This window comes from Otolemur garnettii, unplaced genomic scaffold (assembly GCF_000181295.1).
Source record: "Otolemur garnettii isolate 467f Iridium unplaced genomic scaffold, OtoGar3 scaffold00008, whole genome shotgun sequence".
In the NCBI taxonomy this organism is placed as follows: domain Eukaryota; kingdom Metazoa; phylum Chordata; class Mammalia; order Primates; family Galagidae; genus Otolemur; species Otolemur garnettii.
This window is the reverse complement of record NW_003852403.1, coordinates 31,884,685-31,905,251: the sequence shown is the minus strand read 5'-3', so window position 1 is coordinate 31,905,251 and position 20,567 is coordinate 31,884,685. Positions and strand designations below refer to the sequence as shown.

The window sequence follows — 20,567 nt, the reverse complement described above, 5'->3', positions numbered from 1 at the left end:
TTCCCTTTAAACGAAGAGTATTTTGTACATGCATGGATTTGCTTAGCATCAAGGTTTCTCAGTTCTGGCACTCTTGACATTTGGGGGCTGAATCATTCTTCCTTGTGTGGGCATCATCTTGTGTGTTGTAGGATGTTTACCAGCACCCTCTAAATGCCAGTAGATCCCCCAGCTGTGATAACCAAAAATGTTTCCAGATATCGACAGATGTTCTCCAGGGGTAAAATTGTCCCCAGGGGAGAGCCATGGCATTGTATCATAAACTATCCTAAGCTTAATATTCAAAAAGTAACAAAAACAAAAATCTGGTGATGACTGCCCACACATCTGCTCATGATAGTGGTATGTTTGCCATTTGCCTCCCTCTAAGGAATGACAGAGAAAGCTGTTCATTGTTCAGACGGATTGAAGGTATTCATGTATGATAGAAATCAGAGAGCCAGAATGTATTATATCTTGCTGGAATTAAGCTTAGTAAACTTGACGTAATTAAGACAATTAAATTATCTCTTCAACTCTCCTTTATTCAGGGACTGGTTAATCTATTTCGCTTTCCTTTCCTAAGTAAACACTCTGCTTCTCTGGCCTGTCTTTAGCTTACCTCATTACTGGAAATTGAAATTAATCCCCAAACAGAGATCTACTGCTTTTCATATATTTTAAAGTGCTAAGATTTTGAAACATAACGTATAGAAAGATTATAGAACCATGGTGTTGGGGAAGAGTATTGTGAAATCCTTCTGAGACCCTGTTCATTCATTGTCAGATAAATAGTTGAGCCATCTACAATACATTTAATATATTCTCTTTTCCTTAAATATTTCCATGGACAGAAGTGCTGCAATAGAAGTTGCTCATTCCAGACTTTCCTTCTGGTGGTTCAGATGATTCTCTATCTCCAGATATTTAAATTGCTTAAATTTCAGTCTGTTTCTCGCATAGGTTTTCTTTGTGAATATGTAAGTCTGTCCTATGACTTTGGAATTAGAAACCAAGCAAACAAAAAGAAATGAAGTTGATATGTCTTAATGTTCACATTAATTTTTTTCTGTAAATGTAATTTTTACTTATGGATAGCTTATTTATTGACTCATTTTGATTCATTACCAAGGATACTATCATAATTTTATTTTAAAACTATACGTATTATAATCTGCTGTAATTTAGTGTAATGAAAAATTGTCCAGTGTATTTATAATAGTCATGACCAGAAGGGAAATCAGAGTTGCCTCATTGAAGGAGAAGCCAAAGTCTTCACGCCTGGAGCTTCAACTTCAACTTGGCTTTCACATCTCAGATTGTTTCACTGCGTTTGGATAACTAGTACTTTTAACCCCTTCTGAGGATGAGTGGTATGACAATGTCAAAGACAAGTAGATAAGTAACCTCTTTGAATGAAAATTTTTCTCCTAATGAAAATATTGGAAGAACCTGATAGTTACAGAAACTTTGAATATGCAAATAGTTAAAGAAAAAAAAGACTAAATATATGCGTATATGTCTAACGAGAAATTAATAAGCAAGATACATAGCTAACTAGAAGTGAGTACAACAGACTTTGAAACGAATAAGTAGCGCTAACATAGAGCAACTTCCCAGAGGTTTTTACGTAGTGACCAAGGAATGATTTTCAAACATCAAGATTAATCCTTTGAAGAGTTAACACATCATCTGAGTGGCAGGAGTTCAGATCCAGAGAGAAGGCGTCTGCTCAGATCTGAAAGCAGTCTTAAAGTGACAACTGATAAGTCACTGACACGCTGCCATTCTTTAGTTCAAGAACAAAACTGCATCTCCCCGTGGGGCTGTCCTTTTCCTTCTTATACTGGCTCAAGAAAAGCAAGTATAAATGACTAATAAGACATACAGGTTTGGGGGAGTTACCCAAGTTGGTAGTCCGTCCCCATCAGTCTGATGGCCTTTCCCCTTAGATGGCCCCATAGCACCCTTGCCAATCTCTACTATCTTCCCTAGATGACAATACCCTCAATCTAAAATGACCCTGAAAGGAAAGTCTGGTGAAATAGTATGCCTAATCCATTAAAAATGCAGATTCATAGATGAACCTCATCTCCCACAGGAAAATACGTACACACTGGTGACAACCCAGCTCAACCACCAGTATGTTGAATGTTCCTACTGAATTGAGCAACTATGGAAACACTTATAAGAGAATATATGATGTAAAAGCTGTGGCTTTTAACCTGCAAAATCATGAAAATATAGTCAGATGAGAAGAGAACAGAAAAGATAGGACCTGTTGTCCTGAATGTTTCAACCAAGATTGTTGGAACTAAGCACAGTGATTATATTAGATTATTGGCAGCTATTCTATTTCTGCCTACTGGTAATAAATCTCTAAATTGGTTCTACTTATCATGAACATCCTTATGCCGCAAAACCGCAGGTTAGTGAAAAATTCATAAGGGTGAAGAAGCCAGGAGATTCTGGATCTCCTCATAAACTCAGTTTTTCCCTTCTTTTATAGGGTCTATTGATTCTTATGAAAAATAGATGAAGGTCTATTTGTTCTATCATGGGTCCCATAAGGCTTAGCATCTTCTCAAGGGAAGTTTTTCTGATACCACTATGTAGTGATACAGAAAAACAGGAGATAGATTGATTGCTTCTCGACATGAGAAGATTTAGGACTTATGACTCAGCCCATTCCAGATCACAAATGGACATATGGTACCTGAAGTTGAGTGAAAAATATGTTCCAGTTACTGTGATACGTCTCTCAATTATTCATGGCTATGGCAGGAGTGATGAACGTGCTAAATGAAACTATAAACCCCACCTTAGCCAACTATTTCAATATCTCTCATGCAGGCAACCTTGGTAATTTAGAAAAATCCAAATTTTTAATAAAATGGTTTAAATGTTTCTTTATATCCTTATGGAGATGATAGTAAGAGGGCATGGTGAAAATAATACCAATACAGTATTACGTTTAAAAAATAATTAAAGGAGCAGAATCAGGATATACAGATTAACACATTAACGCATTTTGGAACATTATTAATTTCACAAATTGGAGTTTTAATAGCCTCTAGTAACTGTTGGGCTTCAGGAAAATAATAGAAGAAGGCTAGAACTTTACGAAGATGTCTGATAATGACTTTCTGCCACTTCTCAGAAGCAACAATATTTGGTTTAAATATAACACATTTGAGAATTAAAGTATCAAAATAGTCATGAAGACATGCTAGTGAATGTCTTCTGTTTCTTTAAAGACATGGAAATACATTGATCAAAGATGACCTATAATAAATTCATCAAAATGCATTTTTTTTTCAGATTAGTATGAGAATACAAATGTCTAGGTTACATGGTTTTCATTTCTAAGGTAAAGTCCAAGTTATAGTTGAGCCCTTCCCCCAAGGGGTGTGCTGAATACTCTCACTTTGTACATATTAGGCGAGAACCCGCCAACCACCTGCCTTCTCCCCTTCTCCTTTCTTTCCTCTCCCCTCCCCCTCACTAGACTATACTGAATGTTTTCCTTTTGTGTGGACATGTAGTTGTTTATATATTGGTTTCATATAAGTATTCTGTATATTGGATACTTGTTTTTCCATTCTCTTGATACTTTACTGAGAAGAATGTATTCCAACTCCATCCAGGTAAACACAAAAGGTGTAAAGTCTCCACCATTTCTTTTCTTTTTCTTTTTTTTTTTTTGAGACAAGGACTCACTATATCTTTATAGTAAGTTCTTTTTTTTTTTGTAGAGACAGAGTCTCACTTTATCGCCCTGGGTAGAGTGCCGTGGCATCACAGCTTACAGCAACCTCCAACTCCTGGGCTTAGGTGATTCTCTTGCCTCAGCCTCTCAAGTAGCTGGGACTACAGGTGCCTGCCAGAACACCCAGTTGCAGTTTGGCCAGGGTGGGGTTCGAACCTGCCACCCTTGGTTTATGGGGTTGACGCCCTACCCACTGAGCCACAGGTGCTGCCCAAGTCTCCATCATTTCTTAGGCAGAATAGTACTCCATGGTATATATACACCACAGTTTGGTAATCCGTTTATGGGTTGATGGGTACTTGGGTTGCTTCCATGACTTTGCAATTGTGAATTGAAATTGACAAAATGCATTTCTAAAGTTGGTAGCAAACAGTACTTCTATAAAAACATTCGAGCTCTTTCTAAATTTGGTGTAAACCTCTGGCAAAAGCACACTATATATTCAGCCTACCTAGTTTTATTTCCATTAGTTTTAGCCCACATTTATCCCACCACCATGAAAATAAGCATACATGGGTTCACCTACTTTCTGTACAAGTGAAGTCAGTTTGAAACAAATCTCAGAGGTAGCCTCAGAGTCACAAGAAGTCCAAACAATCTCATAAAGGAGTAGACTAGAGAAGTGGCTTCCTGACTGCCCCTGTACTTTACAGGAAGGTGATTAGGTAAGGTCAGGGGCCACTGGATGTATGCATTTTTACTGCCTTATTCTTGGCTTTCTTAAGTGAACCACACAGTCTGTATTTGGAAATCATTTATAAATGTGTAATCACAACTAATTTTACTGTAGGGTTGGTGTGTAGACTGGTAAATGAACTTAACTAATTTTACATCAATAACTAACTTTCCTGGACCCTTGGGGTACTTCTAAATATCTTTGCAAAACTCACACTAATGCTGAGTGTATCCTTAACTTTCTTGTTAGCATCCAGCTTATCCTGCCTCCCTGAATTACTCACTCCTCATTCACACAATGGGTATGAAGAAGGATAAACAGTCCAATTATGACTCAGGCTAACAAGTTACAGGTACTGGGTTTCTGTTCTCCATTTATGTCTTTCTGCTCATTAAAAAAATACAGTGGGATCAAATGGAAGGTCAACTTCTAATTCCTTAAGGATTCTCCATACTTCTTTCCATCCCACCAGCAGTTTAGAAGTGTTCCCTTCTCACCACATCCATGCCAGCATCTGCAGTTTGGGGACTTTGTGATGTGGGCTATTCTCACTGGGGTTAGGTGATACCTAAAAGCTGTTTGATTTGCATTTCTCTGATGATTAAAGACAAAGAGGTTTTTTTTTTATGGTTTTATTGCCTTTTATCTGTCATCTTCAGAGAAATTTCTGTTCAAGTCTGTGGCCCACAAAGAAAAGGGTTTGTTTGTTCTGTTCTTATTGATTAATTTGAGTTCTCTATAGATTCTAGTTATCAGACCTTTGTTGGAATCATAAAATGCAAAAACCTTCTCCCATTCCAAAGGCTGTCTGTTTGCTTTAGTTGTAGTACCCTTAGCTGTGCAGAAGCTTTTTAGGTTGATCAAATCCCGGTAATTTATTTTTGGTGTTGCTTCAATTGCCAGGGGGGTCCTCCTCATAAAATATTTACCCAGTCCAATATTTTCAAGAATTTTCCCTGCACTCTCTTCTAGCATTTTATAGTTTCGTGACTTAAATTTAAATCTTTTATCCAGTGAGAATCAATTTTTGTTAGTGGCGAGAGGTGTGATCCTACAATCCCATTACTGGGTATTTATCCAGAAGAACAAAAATCATTTGACCACAAAGACATGTTTATGGTAGCACCAGAATGTTTATGGTAGCTTAATTCATAATTGCCAAGTCATAGAAGCACCACAAATGCCCAGCAACCCAGGAATGGATTAACAAATTGTGGTATTTGTATACCAAGGAATACTATGCAGGCATTAAAATAGTATTTTAATTAGTCTCCATTAAAAGATGGAGACTTTACACCTTTTATGTTTACATGGATGGAGGTGCGATGTATCCTTTTTAGTAAAGCATGTCTAGAATGGAAAAAAAATATCCAATGTACTGAATACTATTATGAAGCCAATATATAAATGCACTTTTGTACGAATGATAAAACACAAATATAGTCTAGCAAGAGGGGAGGGGAAGAGAAAGGGGGGGGCGGTTGGTGGGAGGAGGGAGGGCATTTGATGGGATCTCACCTAATGTGTACAAAGCAAGGGTATACTTAAAGTAACTACGAGTAAATTATAAATGTCTTACTACAAAAAAAAAATACAGTACTTTTTGGAGCATTCTCAGCTATCATATGATATCAGATCCCTTACTTCCTTGAATGTTGTGAATATGTTGAATCTCCACTGTTTAACTTAACCTGGAAAAGATGTTTTATATCAAAATGGCCATTTCTCAAATACCATCTGTTTAAGTATTTTTAAAAATGTTTAGTTATTCTAATTAGTATGCAATACAACTTTCTGTTACCATGTTTGAATATTCATACATACACACACACATATATAAATAATTTATACCCACCTTATAAAAAATAAACATAGGGAATTGAATTTAGGCAAATACAAAATAAGATCAAGAAGATAAGTTGGAAGTAGAAGTGAGTTTGCATACACGTTTTAGACTTCAGAATCTTACACAGTCTGTGAGCCTTCTAGAGGTCATATGAGAATAGGAAACATAACCAGCTACAAGATTAATTATCCATAACTTAAAAAATGAGCATGGTTTTCAGGGAAGGAAGTGGCAGCAGGACTGAGCATGGTGATGATGGTGATAGAGGGGCATTTACAGTTTTCTAGAGGAAGATATCTGAATTTTATAACTAATTCTGTTATGATAGGTCCACAGATTTCCTTTTAGGAACCACTGAACTAAAACCGCAGTCCTGATGTTCCTGCTTGTCTGTTACTGGCTAGTCCTTGTTCAAGAAAGAGCAATTCCCAAACAGTCTAACAGCCTAGCAGGATCCCCCCCCCCCTTTTTTTTTTCTTTGAGACAAGGTCTCCTCCATCACCTGGGCTGGAGTGCAGTGATGCAATTATAGCTCACTGTGGCTTTAATACTCCTGGCCTTAAGCAATCCTCCTGGCTCAGCCTCCCAAGGAGCTGGGACCATAGGAGTGTATCACCATACCTAGCTACTTTTTAAAAAAACTTTTTGTAGACATAGGGTAGAGTCTCCTTATGTTGCACACATTGGTCTTGATCCTGACTTTAAGCAATCCTCCTGCCTTGGCCTCCCAAAATGCTAGCATTACAGGCATGAGCCACTGCACCAGCCCCAGCAGAATTCTTAGTAGGGATCTTACTCCCATGGGTCCCTTTCACTGAAAACTTTTTAAACTATCAAACCCAAAGAGAGAGTGGATTTGCACAAAATCGCTTACTTGTGAATGTTCTGTCAGTGTTGTTCACTTGCTTTTACTTCTATTAATATAATTGACACTAGAGCTTTAGATCATTGATTTTATAATGTCTTGGAAAGCTGTAACTCTGTTATTCTCGGGAGTACCTACCACTAGACTGTAAGTAATGGGTGATGAAACATTACATCCGCTTTGCCTGTGTGGACTGATAAGGCAGATAGGGAAAAGTACAGAGACATTGCAGCTTCCACGTAGATCAGTGAGATTTCTCAGCTATCTATTTTCTTCTTTAGGTGTGATAGGGCTTTGATATAAAAAGTCATCTCCCATCCCCTTAGAGAAAGAGTCCAAAAACAAATTCTCCATTAAAAAGAAAAATGAGAAACTTGGTTAGTTTCTGTAGTCGATGATGGAATATTGTACTTCAATGTATTCTAGTTAAGTCATACCCGAATGATGAAAGAGGAATATGATCAAAATAAATACCAGCAACAAAATCAAACACTGATTAAGCATTTGCTATGTGCCGAACACTGTGTTAAGCATTTTACCTCACTTTATTTTTTTATTTTAAATTAATATGAGGGTATAAATTTTTAGATTACATAGCTCTCACTTTCAAAGTAAAGTTCCAGTAGTCAAAGAACCCCTCACTCAGGGAGGTGTGGTATATACCCATGCATTACCTCATTTAATTTTAACCACCCAGTGAGACAGGTGTTTCTACTGTATCCATGTTATTAAAGGAGAAACTGAGGCATAGAGAAGGTAAGCTATCGCCCAAGGTCATATGGCTGATAAGGAACAAATATTAGAGAACTAGAACTCAACTTGTGGTCTAATGCCAGATAATTTTAATCTTCTGCTCTATCCCTCATGCTTTGGTGGCAGGTGAAATTTCCAAAGGAATAAACTTGCCACTGAAAGGAAGCATAGCAAATTACACTGGGGGCGTCAGAAGTTAATGAAAAAGTGGACTTACTGGAACAGTTTTGATGTGCCTATCAAAGGGAGGAATTTTTCTTTCTTACAGCCAAGAAATAAGGCTTAAGGAAGCAGGAATGTTTGAGTGGCCACATGTACGTGAGCAAGTATTTCCACCCCTTTTGAATTGTTGACTTTGCTCTTTCAAGAATAGCTTCTTTACATACAGAGGAGGATATCCATACATATTTCTAAAATAGTGAGTAGATTTTTGGTGGACTTCTATTTGAATGACTGTGTAATTCTTCCTTAGTCATTAGTGTTTTCAGGGTAGAACAGGAAGGACGGATCTTGCATCACTAGAACGTGGATTAAACTTTACACTTGTTTCATGTTTTATTTCAATAAGTCTTTGAAAAAATGAGCTCATCAAACCTAAGATTTTACAAATATTATTGCTTAGATAAAACTAAGTTGCTTTAAAAAGGGAGTGAATTTCATGCTAACCCTCTACAATGTTAAGTGTCACAGGATGTGCACAGATAAAGGAACCATTTTGAAGTCAATGCGTGAAGCTCTGGAGTTTGGAAGATAGTGTGTAGCCTACGAAGTAACTTTCAATCTCAAGTTGATTCTTAGGCTTTTCTTCTGTAGACAGTGGATAAGTAACTTGGAGAAAAATGGAAGGAAATGGGTAGGTCAGGACTGGATTGTGCTGCCTTTTTAGTTTTTCCTTGGCTGTGTTGGGTGATAATCTACATAGTTATGAGTTTTGAAAATATTTTTTTCATTTCCCCATTGAATAGCATTTTGCTTCCTTGCAGGGGACAATGCATATCCAGTGTACGGTGTTTCCTTGGGTTTTTTTTTTCCATCTTTGGCATTTCATTTATCATCTCCTATGTAGAATAGAGAAGTCCTAACACCTCGCTCGGTTCCGTCATCCTTTGTAGTTTGTTTTTTCTTACAGTCAACAGTGCAGGTCTGAGAAGCAGGGAAAACTGTCCGTGTAAGTCAGATAAGATGTTTAAAAATAAAAAGATACCATGAGTTACAATGACTGAGGCCTGTGGGTGAAAGTAATTTCTCTCTTTATAATAGCTTCCTTACTTAAATGAGAATTTCTAACTGTGAAGTGTTCTTGAGAAAAAGTACCCACTTGCTCAAGTTTTCTTTCAGATTCAAAATGATGTTTAAATCAGAATTACCATAGTTTACTAATATCACATTTGCAACAATGGCATATTTTGCCTCTCTCTCTTTTCCGGCTGTTCCTTTGAGTCTCATCTCAAATCTTATCAGTGATGAATTTAAGATGTGGTTTTCTTAACCTATGTTTTATTTCATTGCTGGCATTTCATCCTGGTGACAGCCTAAAGGTTATAATGAACACTATTGAGAAGACAGGCACACTTACAACCATGACTCAAGTGTTCTAAAAGCAGTCCATGTAATCAAAAATATTTGTACCCTTATAATACTTTGAAATAAAAAATAATCAAAAACAAACAAAAGACAGCTTTGTTTACCTACTTCACATTTCTGTAAATGAGCCTGGCACTCCTCATCTTATCTTGAAAATATAATGAAAGAATGGACGCATGACACTGAATTGAGATGATATGTTTTCTCTCCTTCTTTTCAGATGGGAAGGTTGAAGTTACTAAAGAAGGTGTTAAGTTGTGCACCATGGGCCCAGGAAAAGTGTTCGGGGAGTTAGCTATTCTTTACAACTGTACCCGGACCGCGACCGTCAAGAGTAAGACTGTTTTCATGTTTTTCAAGTACTTTCAATGTATTTTTTCCCTATATCTTTGAAAAGTTGATGAAAATGCCTGTGGATTGGACCTTTGTCATTTCATTAATTTATATTTTATTTTTTGCTTTGCAATTTAGTTGATGTATTTGTTTTTCTACTAGAGGATGATTGTTAGTAATCAATTCTATATAACTTATATTTTATTGTTGACTTATGAAAATTACCCTTTTCATTAAGACTTCTCATGAGGATTTTAAAAATGGTTTAATTTTATAAGTTAGAATTAACTAGGAAAAACTGTATTTTTTTTATGCCTTTGTAGCCTCAGATCATATTTAAGAACATTTTTTTATATGTCTGTCTATTTGGGGTTACATTTTTCTGCATAAATCCCACTCGTTTATTCAGTAGTTTAAAAAAAATCAAGAAGAGAAATGTCCTTCATCTCATTCAAACATCACGGCGTAGAATATATCCTGAATTCTAAAACTGTGTCTCAGTGTATTTTTGCCTTCAGCTGCTCATCAAGCTGAATAGTATAGCATTTTTCTCTTTTACTGATTGAGCTTATTTTAAATCAGGGCAATAAGGCTGCTTGTTTCCCTAATTTTACATGTATGTGTATATATGATTTCTCTAACAACTTTTGTTTCTTAGTTGAAGCAGCTGCAATAGTTTGAAGGGAAACGTTTTTTATGTTTTTTGTCTGCTGCTTCCTGAGTGAGGATAATGCCTATGTAACAAACAGAGCTGAATTCAGAAGTCCACAATGTAAGGTCCGTTGCATCTCTAAGCGATGCGTGTAGTTCACGTTTGAACAGTGTCTCTGGCCCGTGTTCCTGTGGGTGATTTCAATCACAAATTACTTTGATTATGTTTTGTTCTTTAAAAAAATGCTGTTGGCAAAATGACAAGTAAATGGTTAATAGTTTAATCCGGATGTCATTGACTACTAGTGTACTAGTTTTTTGTTTTTTCTTTCTCAGCAATGCAGCATAGGGCTGATGATAAGATGTGGAAACTTGGATTTTAACGACCTTAAGAAGGAATGGCCAGCTTGGCCCCAGACATTGTATCATTAGTGAATCGCCTTTTTACTTATTGAAATCACTCCGACATCAATAGCCGTGGGGCCCTTTGAGGATGAATCCTTCCCTCTTGGCATTAGGTTTTTGATCTCTGAAAGCCCAGGACTCTTTTGATTGATGGGCACTGCCGAGTTTTTATTTCATGTGATCATTTAGTTACATGACTCAAAGAATAATGAAGCCTAGTAAACCGTAACAGAATCTGCCACAACTTTAACTCACTGAAAAAAGGCCTTTACTGGAAAAAAGAGTAGTCTTGACTCTATTAAATGAAATAGATTTTACTCTCATGCTTCATTTTCATGAGAAACATATTTCTTTTAGGGCAAAAAGAACCAGAATAGCACATTTTGATTAAAACAAGATTTCTCAGAATTATGAACAGTATTTTTTTAAAATATTTAAAAATTAAGAATATTTGAGACTTGTATACTGTTCATTTAATCCAATTGAAACTATAGAATTTCCAAAGGCCAACAGTGGGTAATAACATGGTACTTAGTCTTACAAAATAGGGAATTTTTGTTAAAGAAATGTTTTAAATACTCTAAACAGTCTGCTTAAATGAATGTTACAGCACAGGTTTTCATAAAATGATGCCTTTGCTTTATAAAGATCAATTTTCTGACTATATGGTTTCTATAAAATGGTGTTTATCTGCACTAACATCCTATTGTATTTACATTTGGCTAATTTACATAGATGCTATCCATCTGATTTAGCTGGGAAAAACTAGGTGTTGGGTACAAATTATAAACCTATTTTGCAGTCAGAAAGGAAATGAGTGATGGAGCGTGGTCTTCTTTAACACAGACTCGGGGGAAGGCGGAGTGTATCCACGTGCATGTGTGTGTCTGTGCGTTTTCACACTTAAGATAGAGAGGTTGTCCTGAGAAAGGAGCCTGGGGTTGATGCTGTGAAAACGCACGTACGTCACAGAGGCACAGAGGTCTTGTGCATGAGTAGGGAATCAGCCCTGAACAGTCTTTTCTTCTGAAGTTGCCTAAGAACTGTAAACCACGAATGATGATTGCTGTGAGGTACTTTTCTGTCCTGTCCTCCCCAGTCTCTCCAATCTCTAGGGAGATGGTACTTGTGACCGTAGGACTCAAATACCATTCTTTATTTGTTTAAATTAAACCTTCAGGCTGAACATTTTATAATTCTGATTAGATTCCATGGTAGCTGCTACTTTTATAAAGCGACTACAGAATATGATCCCCAAAGCTGCCTTATTCTTTACATGGGACATAAAAAGTGTCTTCAAACTGAGTTGGCTTTGTGGGTTCGATCACTTCTACGTGTTGAGGATTGTGTGATCTCATCCATTTCTTCTTAACCATCATCTCATCAATGGTTTGTCCACGTGGGTGTAACAGTCTAAATCTGAGGAGAATCTCCTGCCCACACCAACGCTTGTTGTCCACCCTTTTTTCTTTTTTACTTATCTGGGCTTGTTATCCATTTAATCCCAACATCTCTCTTTTTTCCATGATTAAAAGGGGTGATGATCCTTTCCACTTTCTTTTCCCCAGCATGGTTTTAGAGATTTTAATGGATTTTTAATCTCACAGTAGTAACTGAATCATGGTAGCATTTAAGAGTTCTTTAGTGTCCATGAGTTATTTCTTATTCTAGAGAGCACTTTTTGAAATTCCTTCGGGCCATGAATAAATAAATATGTTTCAGTGACTTCCCCAGCTAAGGAATGTGATCCTAACACCTGTCGGTTTCTTGTTAAACTTAGGTTTTCTAAAAACAGTTTTCTTTTGAAAACTCTAGGTTGGCATATTCTATATAATGTGATTATAAACTTATTCACAGTGATCTATCTGACAGATGCACCATGGTAGTTTAAAGCAAGCTTTCTGTTTTTCATCTGGGAAAAATCGATTTGGATTCTTCTGAAGGTAGATGAATGTATGGCACTGGCTATTATGATAGCACTGGGGGGAAGATCTGATAGCACCACGAAGAACAATTTTTAAAAATCAAAACCGTAGGGGTATGGAAAGAAAACCTCCTGGTATGATTCAGAGGATCTATATTCATAATCTACTCCTGTCTTATACAATGATACCATTGATTTTCCCCAGAGGAAGAAAGGTGTAAAAATATACAAAATTAACATTACATGAGAAACAAAATTCTAAAAATTATTTTCAAGTTATTCAAGGCTTACCTAGTCTCAAGGTTTCTTCTTACTAATGATGATATAAAAATGGTCAATTTGTATGTATACAAATGGTAAACATCCAGAAGGCATGACTGTAGGTGGGGGCGGGCTGGAGGAGTCAGTTGTTACACTTGCTTCCCACAGCACCAATTAATGTCTCTAGTATTGTTTGAATTGTTCATAATTTTTTTCTAAATATTTTGGCATTGCACAGTAAAAAGGGTTTTACCATCCATTTGTAAACCCCACACAGGGCAGGGCTTCCTCTGTTGTCTGTTGAATACCCCTTACTTACCCCATTCCTGCACCTGGAAGCAGGTCATTATCACGTTCTCCTGGGGTCATTCCTGGTTGTGATTTCACTTTTACCATTCTCACAGCCAAAAGGAAGACCAATTTGTACTTACCCTGGGCCTTGCTTCTATTCCCAAGGTTCTTCAGAATAGCAAACAGTGGAAAGGTTGAAATTATTGGAAATGAAAACATAGAAAGGGAAAGATTCTTATTTCTTTTCAATGAGAGAAGGATTCAGTGGCCACATTGAATTGGGGCATTTTTGCCTATGAATATTGAATTGAAGCCCTGCTCCTCTTAGGTTGGATTTTCATCTCACAATATCACCAAACCTCTATTACTCCATATATTACTCAAATGGCCTCATATCCTCCAATAAAAAGCCCCCAGTAAAAGAGCACTTTGTAATGAAAACATCTTGAAGCCAGACTTAGATGATCACCATGGAAGGTTATCTGCAGAGTTTGTCTGTGGGGGGCACAGTGGATAGTTTTTGAAGTTACTTGAATGAAATAGCTGAGAAATTATGTCTCCTTAGATTGTTAATAAAAAGTTTTTAAAAATTCCTCTTTATTAAGATTGTTTAGTACTAACATAAAAGAGCCTAAACAGCCTACAAGAAATCTGACAAATTTATGACTTTAATAACATCTGGTAAAAACTATTTTTCTGCCTTAGTTGGAATGCTTTCATAGTTAAGCTTTCCTAGGATATTAGTAAGAGGGAAGTTGGATAATTAAGATATTTTAATAAGTGTCATAGACTTTTTTTTTTTTTTTGAGACAGAGTCTCAGGCTATTGCCCTGGGTAGAGTGCCATGGGGTCATAGCTCACAGCAACCTCCGACTTGGGCTCAAGAGTTCCTCTTGCCTCAGTTTTTCCATTTTTAGTAGAGATGGGGTTTTGCTTTTGCTCAGGCTGGTCACAAACTCATGAGCTCAAGCTATCCACCCGCCTTGGCCTCCCAGAGCGCTAGGATTACAGGCGTGACCCACCACACTCAGCAATTAGACTTTTTAAGAATGTTATAGACATAAACATAGACATAGACATAAACATATTATGTTTCTAAGTGTTACAGACTTTTTAAGAATGAAGTTTAAAGGCCTGGAGTTTTCTGTTTATTTTTGTTTTAAAAATAAATTCGAGACTATGTAGTGAAATGGCTTGTACGTTTCCTTGTAGCTCTGTTCCAAGCATTATATTATTCTCCCTGGATCAGAAAACTCTGCTGAAAAACCTAAAATGGATGGGTAGGAAAAAAGAAATAAAGAGAATTCACTGAATGCTTTTGCTGATACCCCATGTTAGATAGATGTAATACCTATATCTCATACCTGTGCTGTGTACGCACCATACATGCATACCATGCTTTTTATTGGTAAAGGAACAATAAGGCATGAATGTAAATTTTTATTGTTAATGAATAAGAATCACAGATGAAGCTCTTGTAGTAGATATCATTAAACTGAGATATCATTATAGGGCTCCGTGCAGTATCATCTTCATGATAAAGACTCATTTACCTGTGGAAATTAAGCAAGAGTGTCTGCCAGAACAAATCCTTGCCAGTATTCGGTTATTATTACCCAGGCTCTTAATGATAAGTCCCATATACTGTCATGCTCACTGTGTCACCGCAAAAAAGCAGAAAAGATAATTGCATTCATGAGACAGTCTCTGTTCTGCCTTTGAGAGGTAAATTAAAAGGGTGCATGTTTTTCTTCCTCCCAGTCCAATGCACGCTTTCTTAGCAAGAACTCTGAACAACAAAAAGAAAGAGAGAGAAGATACAAAATAAATTTAGGCGGATGATGACTAGACTAGAAACAACTCTGATTACAGAATGAAAGTTCAGGGACTTCCCAAGAAGTCTGACATCCTGGCCAAGGAAGCAAACATTGTGTATTTTGACAGCATCTCGGGGAAGTAGGCAGGCTTGTTTAGTGGGTTAATTAGACAATATTTTTCTTAGTAAAATTTTCATCGCATTTGTCTGTAAAAGAATGCTGTGAAATTAGTATCATAAATCCAATTATGTAATCCCTGAGAAATAAATTTCTTTAATAGAGGAATCAGTTCACTAGGTGCCAATGATGCCATGGGACAAACGAACATGAACAAATGGAAACACAAAAGCTCTTCTTTAATCTCATGCCCTTATTGTTTAAGTAGATTAAAAGTGAATTTCAGAGACAAGGAAAATAATTATGAAGCTACATTGTTTTCTTTTACAGATTAAGAAGTTGTTTTTTTTTTTTTTTAGGCTTGATGAAAACTGTTACAATCAGAATTTGTTTATGACTTATATTTAACCACTTTCAAAAAATGAAGTTGATTTCTATATTGACTAGGCCTTGTGGACATCAATATTCACGGTACTTCTTGGGCAAAAGTCACCTCCCATAATTAGAGGAAGGCAATAAATTTAATTCCTTTTTAAGGTTAGATAATTACTTTTCCCCTCCTTCTTGTAATTACTACATTATTGAGTACTTTGGAAGTTCCCTATCTCTAGAGAGTAGTCAGGCTTTAACTGATTGGGTGTTGTTACTTTTTAAGGATCACAAGTAATTGAATAGTAAATTTAAACAATGGGCAAGAAAGATGGATTTTTTTTTTTTAAGCAGCTTTTAAAAATCGTGCAGAAGTAGCAGTTTTCCCACAAAGACCTGCATAGTAAGAAACTCCCACACAGCGTAAAGCTTGAGTCAGTGTTTGGTTCAATGAATCTTCATTCACTCATTTAATAACTAGTTACGAGTCATTTTTAGTGTTTATTCGGTTGATTTGAAGAAGAAAAAGCCAAGTAGTAACGTATGTCAATACTGTATTTTCTAGAATTACTATTTTTTTCATGGAAACTTCCCTGCCCATGGTTTGTGATGAATCCCTGATGAGTGCTTCCATAGTAATAATAATAATAACAAGAGCAGATAACATTTAAAGGCTGTGAGTGATACACTAAGCTCAGTGTGTTGGGGATGGGTCATGGTAAACCCCCATTTTATTGCTGTACCAACTAAGACCTATAGCAGATGAGTGATGAGTCCCACTCCACATAGCTAGTTAGACGGGGGACCATATGACTGACAATACTTTGGCAGACTCCTGTTCCACAAACTTTTAAATTTTGTCTGCAGTGATTCATTTTTCTTTTAAACACAAGTGCATCTGAGCTGTCTCCTTGCGCAAAAAGTTACACAGCATGTTACAATTTTTACAGATTTTTAAATCATACCGCATGGACCCACATCTGTTACAAAAGGATGGATTGTATAATGTAATAGCAAGAGGGTCATAAGTTTAAAGGATTACAGCCGCATATTGAGCAAACAGAACCGATTGCAGGATCTAGTTTTTGCAACTCTCTGGAACTCTTCTGAGTATTTCATGAGATGGAACTTCATGGTTCGACATCTGAGACTTTCCTAAGTAACTACCTATTTCTTTCATAAAATATATTAGTCAATACATTTCTTTAAAGTAGACATTATGAAAATTTAAATAGCAATTCAGGAGCAATGAACGAACACCAGGGAAGGGATTCTTAGTTGTTGTGCAACAAAGTAAAAGGATAGGTTAGATCGTCCCAAGTGCCTGTGGGCCTTGTCTTCTCCTCAGTTTCCTCTGACTACTCAGGAAATGTAATGTCAGCACTCCATTGGTGAATATAAGAAGCCCACCCTTCTTACGGATGTCCTTTGTGTCTAAGTTATCCTGGTGACAATGTTTTATGCGTTACATCTGGTTATCTCATGCATTTGTAATGTAATCCTCAAAATATCCCAAACCAGTGGATGGGAGTGGTTGCCCTGATTTTCCAGGTGAGAAGATGCCTGCCAAGATCATGGAATGCATGGAGTGTAGCTCACCAATAAAGTCCCTGATGCAAATTTAGGTCTTATAAACATCCCTTCGCTTCTCCCCCCAGGTGTGTGGACTCCTAAGGAAGTTTGTTAATACGCCTACTACCTACACCTACAGTGTGAACTCTTGATAAGGGACCTTCAAATATTTATCACAAGCTTTCTCAAAGTAGAGTCCCTGGGCAGCAGTATCAGCATCAGCTGGGAACCTGCTAGAAACACTAAATCTCTGCCCTCCCTGATGTACTGAATGGGAAACTTCAGGGCTGGGTCACAGCAATCTGTGTGTGACAAGCCTTGCAGGTGATGCCACTGAAGTCTGAGGCCCATGCATCTGCACCCCACAGGTGCTTGCTTCATTCGTGTTAATTTACACACATGCACGCTCTTACCTGCATCAAATTATCTACATTGAAGTATTTAATAGACAATTAGATGTTTTCATAAGTAGTCACTGTCATTGTTAGTGTCATTCTGGTTTTTTTTTTCTTTTCCTGAAGGTTTTGTTGCCATTGAGCAGAGATGAATAAGAAAAATTACATTTTATTTTAAGGAGACGTAGCCTTAGTAGAAGAGAACCCGCATTGTGCAGATTATGAGCATATTCTTTTGAAGAACAGTAAGAAGTAGAAATAAGAGAAGAACAGATTGAGAGGGAAGGAAAAATTAAAAAATCATGGGCTGCCAGGCCATGTTGTTAACAAATATCACTTTTAGATACATTGAACCTGATGGCTAGGATGCTGGTAGAAAAATAGAACAAAGAAAAAGTTGCATTTGATTTTTTTTTGTTGTTTTCTTTATGGTCATGAGCGTAGTTTTGATCAGGTGAAAAAGAAGGTGGGTGGGCATTCTTAAGAACACAACTGAGGGGATGATTTCTTGGTAGGTGAAATGTTTCTCACTGACAGGTTAAATCCAATCCACTGGACCCACAGTGGAAAAGGTCCTTTTTTGTTTCTAAAAGTGTTCATTGACTTCATAGTGAGGACCCAGCTAGTCCTAAATGAATTGTATTATCTCTTAGCTTCTGATAATGAGAAGATAAAAGCCGTCCTTATATCACAGTCATCTAGAAAGAAACGGGGAGTTCCTAGGATTTGAGATCTGTAGAGATCGGAAGTCTGGAGCTGGCTAATTTCTGCAGCAACCCCCCAAAACTCGGTTTTCACTGCAAAGGTGACAGTGGATCCTAGAAAGTGACTTTTAACCTTTCAGAAAACCAGGGAGGAGCAATCAAGAAATGATCCCAGATAGCTGAGCATTTTTCTGTAAAGCTAAACATTCTCGACTTCTCCAAAGGGCAGTCTGCCTCACTAATACACACACATTCTTTATTCCCTCATAATCCCTCCCACCTCTAGGAGAGCAACTTTTATTGACCAGAGTGTATGGTTGGTTGTAGCTTTCTGAATGGGATCCAGCAACATTGTTTAAACTAACCTCCTAACTGAATTCTTTTTCACTGTTGTTTTCTTTTTAAAGTAAAAAATCTCACAGAGTGCTTCTGTATAGGAAGCGTTTAAGAACAGAACCAGCTTTTTCTGGTTAAAATGTTAGGGGAAGCCTCAGGTAAAACAACTAGAGAACCACTGTTGTAGATGAATCAAAGGTGGTTTTGAGTATTGACACGATGGTCATTCTTTATCAACTATTTATTGCCTCCATGACACTTGGCTCTGTGTATCTGTAACCTTCACAGTAGTCCTCTACTTCAGCAATTAATAATGCAATTGCCCAGCAGCGCCTGTGGCTCAAAGGAGTAGGGCGCCAGCCCCATATGCCAGAGGTGGTGGGTTCAAACCCAGCCCTGGCCAAAAACTGCAAAAAAAATAAAAATGAAAAAATGCAATTACACCGGCAAGGCAAGTGAGTTTTAGAGGGCTTCAGAAACTTCCTTAAGGTCACACACCTGGATTTCTAAACTGTATCACTCTCCTAGATGCTCCCTGGTAAAACATTGAACTACATCTTTTCAAACATTGTGTCTGGCAGTTGATGGATGAAGATCAAACGTCAGATCTGTCATTTATCAAGAATCTCTTAGACTCGTACCAGATTCTCGTGAGGCACTGCCAGCCACAATGGGGAGCATCAACAGAAGAGAGGCCACAGTGCCGTCATTGAGGTATTTGTAATGTCGTTGGAAAGAAAGGTTACATGTGCCAAGAACATGAGACCTTGGAAATTTCCAAGTGACTAGAGAAATAGAGGAAATCTGAAGGAGAAAGGAATCATTCTGGACTAGCATGGGTGGTTTTATGGAGGATATAGGAGTTGACCTGTGCCAAAGTTAAAGACTAAAATAGTTCAGAGCACAGGCTCTAGAAACATATTACCGGGGTTCCCGTCCTCTGGAATTGCTAGTGTGTGCTCCAGGGAAAATAGATTCACGTTCTTGGGCCTCAGCCTTCTTAACCTTTAAAAGGTTAGGACCTGCCAGATGATTGTGGTGGGGATGAAATGAGGGCATGCCTGTGAAGGGCACAGTGCAGAAACTGGGGTGTAAAGCGTTCGGTAGACGCTGTTCTGTTAGAGTTATTACCCTCACACGTGATTCTTTAAAAGCAAGAAGGAATTCTGAAGGGAGTTGGAACTTTCATCTTCCGCAGAACCTGAGGAACACAGAGCTCGTTTGGGGTCCACAGGTAGTAAAGGAAAAGAGAGAAGAGACTGAGGTCCCTGGAAGGATCCCCACCCACCCTTAGCTGCTTCTCTTTTTATCACAGCCATTACCCAGCAAAGTGCTTGGAATAAACTTGTGCGAGAAACACTAGTATCAAAATCAAACTGCAGGTAAGAGTGTAGGGACAGAGATTAAATTACACGGGCTGGGGATCGAATGTCATCCTTCTGCTTGGAGGCATGACTTTGGTCTGTGAGGAGATAAAGGGTCTGGTCTGAGGGTCGGGTTGTCATTTATTTCCTCCCAGGCATATTTCTCAGGACTTTGTATGGTTCTGGTGTGTGTGCACACCCCTGAGAATGTGCTGAGGACAAGAGACCTTGGACAAATGAAGAAAATATGTGACTACAGGGGATTCCTTTAAAATGTGAATTATTTTAAAAAGTCACATTTCAGGCAAATGACACCTATGGATTGTCTCTTAAGGTGCAGCCTGGAAATTCAAGAATTTGTGATGTCTAATTTATTTGTCTCCTGTAATTGCCTTAGGACATAAACTTAATTTTCTATATTCGCCACATTCTTTCTAGGTAAAGGTGCTGATGATATGGCCATAATTTTCACAAGAGGTCAAAAATTGTCTCCCTAATAGATTCAAGGTCCTTATCCTTTGGCCAATCCTCTGGCCCTTTTTTTTTTTTTTTTTTT

At 37.5% G+C, this 20,567-nt stretch overlaps 1 protein-coding gene across 2 annotated transcripts in view; it reads left to right on the top strand.

The window, feature by feature from the left end:
• PRKG1 (protein kinase, cGMP-dependent, type I) overlaps positions 1-20,567 on the top strand; it is a 1,243,017-nt gene that overhangs the window by 437,263 nt on the left and 785,187 nt on the right. For both annotated transcript variants that reach the window (XM_012801440.2, XM_012801439.2), the window contains exon 3: positions 9,693-9,806. In XM_012801440.2, the coding sequence (XP_012656894.1) occupies positions 9,693-9,806 (114 nt within the window). The remainder of the gene's footprint in view (positions 1-9,692; positions 9,807-20,567) is intronic.